The sequence below is a fragment of the Chiloscyllium punctatum genome, chromosome 12, assembly GCF_047496795.1.
Source record: "Chiloscyllium punctatum isolate Juve2018m chromosome 12, sChiPun1.3, whole genome shotgun sequence".
NCBI lineage: Eukaryota > Metazoa > Chordata > Chondrichthyes > Orectolobiformes > Hemiscylliidae > Chiloscyllium > Chiloscyllium punctatum.
In genome coordinates, this window is record NC_092750.1 from 10,913,585 (window position 1) to 10,925,884 (window position 12,300).

At 42.2% G+C, this 12,300-nt stretch overlaps 1 protein-coding gene across 2 annotated transcripts in view; it reads right to left on the minus strand.

Annotated features, from left to right (window-relative positions):
* Positions 1-314: 314 nt before the first annotated feature.
* The window catches only part of p4htmb (prolyl 4-hydroxylase, transmembrane b), a 70,367-nt gene continuing 58,381 nt past the window's right edge, over positions 315-12,300 (minus strand). For both annotated transcript variants that reach the window (XM_072581832.1, XM_072581831.1), the window contains 2 exons: positions 5,765-5,888; positions 315-4,781 (listed from right to left, as the gene is read on the minus strand). In XM_072581832.1, coding sequence (XP_072437933.1) covers positions 4,570-4,781; positions 5,765-5,888 — 336 coding nt within the window. In that variant the 3' untranslated portion in view covers positions 315-4,569. The remainder of the gene's footprint in view (positions 4,782-5,764; positions 5,889-12,300) is intronic.

Sequence of the window (12,300 nt, forward strand, 5' to 3'; positions counted from 1 at the left end):
AAATCTACAATTTCCTTCAGTCTCATTCCCGATCCAATACTGTATAGCTGACAAACACATTAACTGTAGTACTGCTCCAGTGAAAAAAGGTCAATTCAACACACATTCAGTGAGAAAATGCAGTATGACAGGAAACAAATATAAGGTTCAAGCTTCAGGTTCCTGGCTATAAGAAGCTCAAATCAGACCAGCACTTGATTAAAAATCACACAATACCAGGTTATAGTTCAACAGGTCTATTTGGAAGTACTAGCTTTCGGAGCGCTGCTCCTTCATTAGGTAGCTGTGTGAAGGAGCCACCCGATGAAGGAGCAGTGCTCTGAAAGCTAGTACTTCCAAATAAACCTGTTGGACTATAACCTGGTGTTGTGTGATTTTTAACTTTGTCCACCCCAGTCCAACACCGGTTCCTCCACATCAGACCAGCATTGGAAGTTTTTGCAAAGAGCAAAAGCTTTTGTTTTCGAGGTGTGGGGGTGCGATACACAACTGCTACCTCCTTTTGATCACTAGAAAATATGCACATGTGGAAATAAGTTAAGAACAGGATCAAGATTAGATGGGATTCCCTCCGTTGCTGAATAGCTTATGGATATATCTGAACTGCACAAGAGCCTAGAAATCAGGATTCAGGAACGGAGGGGAAACAAAATAAAGACTCCAAACCAAATAGCTCAATGTCCCGTGACTGTTTATATGAACTTGCCCAGGTACAAAAATATATTGACTAACTGTCCAACTTGCAAATCTAGAGTCTGTGGTTATTTGCTACTCTTTATATTGCTGTAACGTTCAGGGTAAGCAATGTTCCTACATTTTTACAGAATCATCCCACAGTCGAAGAGGTTGTTCCATGTTCTGGGCTGTTTGTTGCCACCTCTGTTTATCCCAGAATTCTGACAGCTGATTTTCACCTCTAAACATTATACACCTCTAAACATTCACTCCTCCCCATACCCCTCCATAATGAGTCTTACTTCAGCGCAAGGAAGGTGGCAGGTAACAGTCTCAAAATTAATATCTAGTTAATTCGATTCATATTCTAAAAAAACTCCCAAGAGCTTGAAAGAACCAGTACAGACACTACATTTTGGAAAATTAAATATCATCCTGAAGAAGGAAATGCCACATTAGTAAAACTTTCTGAAGATTTGAAAGATAGCAGGAGAAGTCCATCTAATCTGGCTCAAAATCTCAAAGAAATAGTGAATCTGGATGTGCTGGCGGGGAATCCCTGTGATTGAAAGAGATGATTAGCAATTTCTAAAAACAAGGTCAGGTGGGTAGAAAATCTTTAGGGTTAGGGTTAATGTTTTTAATTGTTCTTAACTGAAATCCACTCCCCATGTTTCCTTTCTAGAAATGATCACTAATTAGTGACCAGGATAAGTGGCTGAACATTCTTCTTTTCTCTCCAGGTCAGGCTCACTCAGAACATTTTTATCAAATTACCACCTTGGTCAAGATTGGTTAACATCATTGCAGACCAAGTATCTGCCCCGGGTTATTACAGCTCAGCATCACGTGAGCAGGAAATTTACTTACCGTAGTTATAATGAAGCCAGGTTGTGTAATTCAAATAGCTACATCTGGACAAAGAAGGGGAAAGTTCTCCTATTTACTATTTCTGAGGAAACCCTAAATGCTTGCGTAAAGAACATGGTAATAGTATGACAACAGATAATGACCAGCCTGAAGCATGTACTTAAAGTGAATGCAGCAGAGAATGGACAACTCTGTCTGAAATTGTGGTGCCCAGCCTAAGAAAATTATATTGATAAGCTTAATTGGCTTCTTGTGGTTTCATACATTACATGAAACTAGTTGCATTTAATACTACCAGGATGGCCAAACGTCAGGGATAATATTAAGGGACACTTTGTAATTTGATGCCAGATAACCAGGGTGGAGGGTTACTGAAGAACAGTCATGCTGGGATCAAGGTTAACTCTGCTTCTCTCACCACAGATGTTGTCAGACCTGCTGAGTGTCTCCAGCATTCTGTGTCTTTTTTGCAGGGTATTGTGCAGACTCAAGAGACTCACTGGCCTACTCCTGCTCTCTCTTCTAATATTGGAAAGTGGACAGTAGGAGAGGATGGATCAGGACTTCACTCAGCCAAGATGCCCTCTGTTGTGCATCAGTCTGTTGACACATATTGTCCAGGCTCACCAAATGAGTCATGGCTATTTGGATGAGTTGTTGGGGATGACCTGACCGTGGAATCAAACTCTAGCACGAAGCAACATCAGGAGAGGAGGATGACAGAAAATGAAAGGGAAAGGAGTTAATCTCAAAACAAAACAAATATTGAAAGGAACTGTGAAGAGAAGGCGAGGGTCCTATGGCAGTGCTATAACATTCTAATACTGCAGCTTTCAGTTTACATCCAGGTATGACAATCAAACTAACTTATTTGCCACAATAGGATGAACTTAGGCAGCATCTACAGAGAAATTCTTCCCTTCCTACCTCAGCTGCTGTTCAGCCCTTGAATGGAAGTGACCACTTACTTGAGAGGGAAAAAAAGATGTAGATGAAAGAATAAAACTATCACCTTGTTTCCTATCAACCTAACATGTTGCGAAACAAAATGCTTTATATTTTGATACCTATGATGCTCTTCTTTGCATCATAGATGACTCCTAGTTGTCTGAGAAACTATTGGTTAAATTCAAGAAATGGTCACTTAGTAGTTCTATAGTCGTTCCTGAGGCTTATGGGTGAATGTGGAGAAAGTGAGGACTGCAGATGCTAGAGATCTGAGTTGAAAAGTGTGGTGCTGGAAAAGCGCAGCAGGTCAGCAGCATCCGAGGAGCAGGAGAATCAACGTTTCAGGCATAGGCCCTTCATCAGGAAAGAGGTTTGTGAGCCAAGGAGGCTGAGAGATAAATGGGAGAGGGTTGGGGTTGGGGGTAGGTAGCTGGGAATGTGATAGGTAGATGAGAATGGGGTGAAAGTGATAGGTCAGAGAGGAGGGTGGAGCAGATAGGTGGGAAGGAAGATGGACAGGTAGGACAGGTCAAGGGGGCGGTGCCGAGTTGGAAGGGTGGGACTGGGATAAGGTGGGGAGAAGGGAAATGAGGAAACTGGTGAAATCCACATTGATCCCGTGTGGTTGGAGGATCCCAAGGCGGAAGATCCCCTCAGCCCACAAGCCTCATTCCTGATGAAGGGCTTATGCCTGAAACATCAATTCTCCTGCTCCTCCAATGCTGCCTGACTGGCTGTGCTTTTCCAGCATCACACTTTTCAACTTATGGGCGAATGTACCTCGTTATGCAGTACGAAATCATGAAGTTCCATAAAAGGTCAGATTTGACCACTGGTCTGTGTTGAAAGTTTGGGTGGACAGATTAACAATCAAGATTCAGGACTATTCAGTGCAGCTTGCTGGATTGTGTATTTCTAGTCATCTATAAAGAGCCATATCAGAATCAGTTCTGATTGTTCCTCTGATTAAAACCATTTGTTGATGATGGAGTGATCGATCGTTTGGCTGTTTGGATGAGATGATAGTGGGTATTTAGTCTGACTGTGTATCTTCAAGACAGTGTTGAGTGGGAGTAAGATGGAGCCCCACAGTTGAGTTTTATTGAAAGCAGCTCCAAATGGTCATGTCACTATGTTATTTCAAAAAAAGCTATTATTTCTCTTCTGCTCTCCTGAAGGTCCTGATTATTTGTTGAAATGTGGCTCCAGAAGCACTCTCTGCCATTTAGTCCCTGGTCCAAGTAGCCATTCTTCTCCTGAGCTTAGCATTTGTTGGCAAGATTCAACAATCAAAACCATTACAATCAAATCTAATACTTTCTCTTTGCCTAGTAAGACACTCAAATCTCATAATCAGGAGGTATTCACTCCAAATGACTGACAGCTCCCCATCACCATCTTGACAGATTAGTGAATTCAGCATAGAAAAGAGATTTAAGCTCGGACTTTCTTGGTTTATAGGGCTCAATAATCCTCCTAAAAGCTTTAAATGGACTGGTTGAGTAGATTTGAGATGTATTGTCAAAAGAAAGAAGTAAGAATGGTCATAAGAATTGAATAAGGAAGGCACAAATGCTGGGAAATCCAAAATTTAAAACAGGATTCTGGAAATACATAGCATCAACTCAGCAATTGCACTGGACTATCATACTATTTTAGGTGTGATCCTCTGTTTGAACAAATGAAAAATAACTCATCTTTAAACAGGAGTTATCTGAGCAGTTCAAATGCCTGCCCATATTCTTGGCCAGGGCAGGGCAGATTAAGGGTGAAATAGAAAGAATAAAGTAATAAAAACAAAATGGCTTGGTGCCACTTCTAATCATTAGCCACTGATCCGTGTTCTGAAGCGCATGTCAGGCAGGGACAGGATCAGGCTGGGCTGTGATGCAACATGCAGTCAAACAGCCTGCCAGTATTCACCCATTGGAAGCTGAAGGTAAAGTTACACATTCAATGACTGAAGGCAATTGATCACAACATATTTTCTCTCTAAACCCTGATTGCGGATGGACAAATAAAAAAGGGAAGTTTGTCCACATTAAGCATTCAAAGACATTCTGTTTTGGAACACATTCACAGTTCTACATGCAAGTCTTTATAAATGTTATCAACTGCCCACTCTGCAGGAGCTTCTTCATGTGTGTATTTGGAAACTGCCTGTTGGAACTGAATTTGACGCTGCACATCTGGGTCGATGTTGATCCAGTTGTTGGCAATCCATTTGGTCCCTTTGGTGACAACGCAGCCACCATGTAACGAGTACTCATCCTGTTCACCCACCCAGCCTGCAAGAGTTGGGAGAAAACAATTAGCACCACGCTTTAGAAGTTTCTAGTTCTGAACCTTGAGGAATGAAATATAATCCTTGTTGCCATTGAAAGAAGATGACTGTCAAAGACAGGGAGCCTGAAGTAGAGGGTACAACAGCATCAAGATTGCACACCTTAGAGCCCTAAACTCGAAGCAGACTGACATTAAATAGTTTCGAGCATGCTGAAATATGCACCACAAACAAATAATAGAAAACGGAGGGAGAAAAAAAGGCAACTAACACAGGTCTACCATGGCCCTTACCTGCTGTGGTTACGTAACATGGAAACAGAGTTGGGATTAACAGTATCTACTGCTGAAAAAGGGGCCTAAGGAGTACAAAAAACTAAAAAGCAACAATTCTGTTATTTATTGTTCCTTAGTTTTCACTAAATCCTTGATCTTCCTGCTTCCTCTTCTTTTCCAGTGGTTTAAAGACTAACATTTTCACTTTCTTTCAGATTCTGATGAAAGATTATTGACCTGCAGTGTTAACTCTATTTTTCTTTACAGAAACTGCACAATTTGCTGAGATTTATAGGTTTTCTTTGTTTTTATTGGAACTAAATTCTACTCATTCCAAATGTCAAGAGCTACCTTTATGTACTCTATGACAGACCCTAATGAGGTAAAACAGTGTATTAAAAAAATCAAATAAATTATGATAAAACACAGTTTGATTGGTTTTTTTTGCCTGTCCTAACTCAGGGGGCACAGCATTTTTAATCTAGCCACAACAGACAGAACAACTATCCATTAGGCAGACAGGAGATCCTCCCAAATTAGTTTTTAATTGCACTTCACAAGCAACCATTTCAGAATAATGCACCAATAATTATTTCCCAGGAACTAGGAAAGGGCATATTTTTAATTGCAAAGTACTTTGGTAAATCTTACTTCCTTCTCTTGTAAATATAAACAAATATAAACAAATGCATGGCCAAATTGGTCTGAGTACCTTCACCATCAGAGAGGTAGTTGTACCAGAAGAGAGCAGTGCCTTGCAAAGGCTTCACCAACAGATTGGCTTGGTCACAGTTTCTCCGTGTATCTCGTAAATCCACGTCATTCTGGATTAAAGACTGAGGAAAGAGTCAGAGCAAAGAGCACAGTTCTTTAGTTCTTAGAATCCAATATAAATTATCTGTAGTGATTATTTGAAATTGAACTTGCTTTAATACAAAGAGTCAACTGCACACTGAATACAATGTTGGCAAAAATGCCAGCAGTTTATCATTTATTGGTGGACAGCTGAATTTATAGTTAGTGCTATAGTATCAAAGGCTTCCCCCCATTTTCCTTGTTATGAAGTGCAATACTGGGAACTAATGACACAATCTGATTACATGGGAGTTAACAGCCTGTCAGTACTTTCTCCCACAGCGGCTCCTTATGAATACTATTCAATAACTATAGATGATCTCAGTCCTGTGTTAACACAGCATCTTAATGGAGATCTTTTCCAGAACCAGATGGATGGAGAGTGATCAGACCTGAAGCTACGTGGCTGATAATCTCCTCTTTAGCTCAACAGTCACATAGCAGCGTCGGAGTGTTTTTGGTTCAGTTCGAGATCATCAGGAATGGATTTTTCAAATCAGCAGGCAAGCCTAAATAATAAGAGGCTTACAACAGGATAAAACTTTGGAAATGCCAGCTGTGTTGCAAAGCCACTGTACTAATTTTACATTAAAATATTTTTCCTTGACATTTTGATAAACCTACAATTATTAGGGTAGAGTTTCCACTAGTTTTATTCGCCCAACCTCAGGTGAAACCAGCTAAGTTAATGCAGTGGACCTCAGAAACCCAGAAACATCAAGTGGAATGAGGGTTCCTTTGACCTGTTAATGCTATTTACAAATCAATTCAACCAAACCCAGGACCATCCAAAAAAACAATAAAAATCAAAATGATGAGCATGACAAGTTATAAGTGCCCAGTCAAGGAGGTCCTTCAAATGCATTTTTATGCAGGCACCCAGGCAATAGCTGGTACATCTGCTAAGTTTTTAAATGTTAAAAGCTACTACATTTACAACAAAAATGACGATGCACAGAGTGAAACTAGAAAATGGTTTGGTTGGAATTGAAAAAATAAGATTTAGCAGTTTAAAATCAGATTGCTTGCAATAAGAGAACAAGACATTCCTAACAGAAATACTTGTAGTTTTCAATCCATTTTCAGCTAAATTAATAAAATTATGTCAGGTGACTTTTCTTAAGTACATCAATAACTTTTTTAATAGAAATAAAATATTAGCTATCATCTAACTGGTGCTTCCTCACGGCAACCCCTCCACCAAATGGAGTCTGCTTGCCAACCAACCAGCATGCTCTTCTCTAACAGTACGGAAACACTATTCTCCCATACACAGGTATTCTTGGAAATTGTCTTGATGAGCGCAAGACAAAGCTTTTGGCATATTTTTCCAGCAATAGTCAAGAAAGATAATGATTCTGTTCTATTGTACTAATACACTGCATCAAGGAGACATGCAAAATTGGTCTCATTAGGAATAAGGGGCAAACTCTCCACTGGTTGGAGTCATGCCTGGCATATAGGATGATGGTTCTAGTTGCTGGAAGTCAGACATCTCAGCACCAAGTCATCTCTGCAGGAATTCCTCAGGGTAGTATCCAAAATATCTTCAGCTACTTCAGCAATGACTTTCCCTCCTTTATAAGGTCAGATGTGGGGATGTTCACCGATGATTGCACAATGTTCAGGACCATTTGTAACTCCTCAAATACTGAAGCAATTCATGTTCAAATGCAACAAGATCTGGACAATATCTAGGCTTGGGCTGACAAATGGCTAATAACATTCGCGCCACACAAATGTCAGGTAATGACCATCTTCAACAAGAGACAGTCTACTGCGGTTGACATTCAATGGTGTTACCATCACTGAATCCTCCACTATCAACACCCAGAGGGTAGCATTGACCAGAAACCCAACTGGACTCACTATAGTAGCACAGCAGCTACATGAGCAAGTCAGAGGCTAGAAATACTGCATAAAGTAACTTACCTCCTGACTCCCCAGAGCATGTACCTCAACTGCAAAACCTGCGCCCACACCTCCTCTCTCACCTCCATCCAAGGCCCTAAAGGAGCCTTCCACATCCATCAAAGTTTTACCTGCACATCCACTAATATCATTTATTGCATCCGTTGCTCCCGATGCGGTCTCCTCGACATTGGGGAGACTGGATGCATCCTAGCAGAGCACTTTAGGGAACATCTCCGGGACACCCGCACCAATCAACCACACCGTCCTGTGGCCCAACACTTCAACTCCCCCTCCCACTCTGCTGAGGACATGGAGGTCCTGGGCCTCCTTCACTGCCACTCCCTCACCACCAGACGCCTGGAGGAAGAACGCCTCATCTTCCGCCTCAGAACACTTCAACCCCAGGGCATCAATGTGGACTTCAACAGTTTCCTCATTTCCCCTTCCCCCAACTCACCCTAGTTCCAAACTTCCAGCTCAGCACTGTCCCCATGACTTGTCCTACCTGCCTATCTTCTTTTCCACCTATCCACTCCACCCTCTCCTCCCTGAACTATCACCTTCATCCCCTCCCCCACTCACCTAATGTACTCCATGCTACTTTCTCCCCACCCCCACCCTCCTCTAGCTTATCTCTCCACGTGCCAGGCTCTCTGCCTTTATTCTTGATGAAGGGCTTTTGCCCGAAACGTCGATTTTGTTGCTCCTCGGATGCTGCCTGAACTGCTGTGCTCTTCCAGCACCACTAATCCAAAATCTGGTTTCCAGCATCTGCAGTCATTGTTTTTACCTACATCATCTACAAGGCAGAAGTCAGGACTGAAAAATGTGTTGCTGAAAAAGCGCAGCAGGTCAGGAAGCATCCAAAGAGCAGGAGAATTGACGTTTTGGGCATAAGCTGAAGAAGGGCTTATGCCCGAAATGTCGATTCTGCTGCTCCTTGGATGCTGCCTGACCTGCTGCATTTTTCCAGCAACACATTTTTCAGCTCTGATCTCCAGCATCTGCAGTCCTCACTTTCTCCTAGAAGTCAGGACTGTGATGGAATACTCCCCACTTTTCTGATGGATGTAGCTCTAACAACACTCAAGAAGCTTGATACTATCTATGATAAATCAGCCTTCTTGATTGACATCACACCCACAACATCTACTCCTTCCACCATTGACACTCAGTACCAGCAGTGTATACTGTCTATGAGATGCAATGCAGAAATTCACTGAAGATCCTCAGGCAGCATCTTCCAATTCCGTGACCACTTCCATCTAGAAGGAGAAGGGCAGCAGATACACAGGAACACCACCAGCTGCAGGTTCCCCTCCAAGACACTCAGTATCCTGACTTGGAAATATATTGCTGTTCCTTCACTGTCACTGGGCCAATATCCTGAAATACCCTCCATAACAGTATTGTGGGTCGACCTGTAGCACATGGGCTGCAGTGGTTCAAGAAGACAGCTCACCACCACCTTCTCAAGGGAAATTAGGGATGGGCAATAAATGCTGGCCCAGCCAGTGATGCCCACATCCTACAACTACATAAAAACAAAATACAGACTTGAAAAGAATTTTATGCTTCTGATTAAATCACGCATTTTTATGGAAATCTAACCAGTATAATTGTGCCCAAAGTTGAAACTCTACACTTGTAAAATGTCTTGCTATTAAGATATGCAAAGGTTTGAATCAAATTTCCCTCCTTCCTGATAATATTTAAGTAAGTTTATGAAAAAATTGGAATAAATTCAGAAGAAGTTCAGCATGGTGATACAACACTAAATATATTTTGAAGGAAATCTAATATATCTCCTCTAAATCCCACTGTGAGAGACTTAGCACTGTGCAAATGTTGTGTGGCACAAGGGTCGCAAGCAATGTGGACAGCTGCCAATGAAGTGCTAACATAATGATACAATGGTATAAAACCCTTGGCTTACAAGGTGAAAGTGAGGACTTCAGATGCTGGACATTAGAGTTGAGAATATGGTGCTGGAAAAGCACAGCAGGTCAGGCAGCATCCGAGGAGCAGGAGAATCAAAGTTTCAGGCAAAAGCCCTTCATCAGAATGACGCTGTGAGCTTAGGGGGTGGAGAGATAAATGGGAGGGGCGTGGGGTTGGGGGGAATAGATACAAGCCTGCACAGTCTGAGACATTCAATTTACTCCTGTTTTGTTGGAAGAGCTAATGGGAATGATATTGCTCGACATAGCAGAAATACAAAAGCAAACTACATACAACATGATGTTCTGCTTTACCAACTGATTCATAGTCATACAGTTATACAGTGTGGAAACAGGCACTTCCCTCCAACTCGTCTATGCCGACCAGGTATCCTAAATTATCCCATTTGCCAGCACTTGACCCATATCCCTCTATACCCTTCCTATTTATGTACCCATCCAGATTCTTTTTAGTCATAGAGATGTACAGCATGGAAACAGACCCTTCGGTCCAACCCGTCCATGCCGACCAGATATCCCAACTCAATCTAGTCCCACCTGCCAGCACCCGGCCCATATCCCTCCAAACCCTTCCTATTCATATACCCCTCCAAATGGCTTTTAAATGTTGCAATTGTACCAGCCTCCACCACTTCCTCTGGCAGCTCATTCCATACATGTACCACCCTCTGTGTGAAAAAGCTGCCCCTTTAGGTCTCTTTTATATCTTTCTTCTCTCACCCTAAGCCTATGCCCTCTAGTTCTGGACTGTCTGACCCCAGGGAAAATACTTTGCCTATTTATCCTATCCATGCCCCTCAGAATTTTGTAAACCTCTACAAGGCCACCCCTCAGCCTCCGACGCTCCAGGGAAAACAGACTCAGCCTGTTCAGCCTCTCCCTATAGCTCAAATCCTCCTACCTTGGCAACATCCTTGTAAGTATTTTCTGAATCCTTTCAAGTTTCACAACATCTTTCCGATAGTAAGGGGACCAGAACTGCATGCAATATTCCAACAGGGGCCTCACCAATGCCCTGTACAGCCGCAACATGACCTCCCAACTCCTGTACTCAATACTCTGACTAATAAAGGAAAGCATGCCAAAAGTCTTCTTCACTATCCTATCTACCTGTGACTCCACTTTCAAGGAGCTATGAACCTGCACTCCAAGGTCTCTTTGTTCAGCAACACTCCCTAGGACCTCACCATTAAGTGTATAGGTCCAAGTAAGATTTACTTTCCCAAAATGCAGCATCTCGCATTTATCTGAATTAAACTCCATCTGCCACTTCTCAGCCCATTGGCCCATCTGATCAAGATCCTGTTGTAATCTAAGGTAGCCTTCTTCGCTGTCACTCACTACACCTCCAATTTTGGTGTAATCTGCAAACTTACTAACTACCGCTTATGCTCACATCCAAATCATTTATATAAATGACGCAGCACCGATCCTTGTGGCACTCCACTGGTCACAGGCCTCCAGTCTGAAAAACAACCCTCCACCACCACCCTCTGTCTTCTATCTTTGAGCCAGTTCTGTATCCATTAAATATTGAAATCATACCAGCTGCCACCACTTCCTCTGGCAGCTCATTTCATACACGCACCACCCTCTGCATGAAAAAGTTGCTCCTTAGATTCTTTTTAAATATTTCCCCTCTCAGCTTAATCCTATGCCCTCTTGTTTTGGGCATCCCCCACCAAGGGGGAATAATCTTGTCTATTTACCCTATCCATGCCTCTCACAATTTTATCAACCTCAAAAAGTTCACCCCTCAGCCTCCAGGAAAATAGTCCCAGTCTATTTAGTCCCGCCCTATAGCTCAAACCCTCCAACCTTGGCAACATCCTTGAACCTTTTCAAGTTTCACAATATCCTTCCTATAGTAGGGAGACCAGAATTGTACCCAGTATTCTAACAGTGGCCTAACCAACATCCTGTACAGGCACAACATGACTTTCCAACTAATATACTCAATGCACTGACCAATAAAGGAAGCATACTAAATTTCACTATCCTACATATCTGTGACTCCACTTTCAAGGAGCTATGAACCTGCACTCCAAGGTCTGTTTGTTCAGCCACACTCCCCAGGACCTTACCATTAAGAGTATAAGTCCTGCCTCATTTGCCTTTCCAAAATGCAGCACCTCACAGTTATGTAAACTAAACTCTATCTGCCACTCCTAGACCCATCAGCCCATCTGATCAAGATCAGTCTTTGATTCTGTATTTTGCTATCATAAGAACAGAAATACTGTCAGGTCTTTCTTATTCTCTCACCAATTTTTTTTGACCTTTCCTTATTTTCTCATTATTTTCATCATCTTACACATGCTTCCTCCTCACTACATCTTTATTGTGCTGATCACTACTTCATGTTGAGTGCCAGTCAGTTGGTAACCCTCTTGCCTCTTAATCAAGTTCCATTTCCAAGATCTCAAGACATAATCTAGACTGCTGCCCCAGCGCAGTATTGAGGAGCACCACACCATACCACACCACACCACTGGAGGTGCTCTTTTTCAGATGAGAT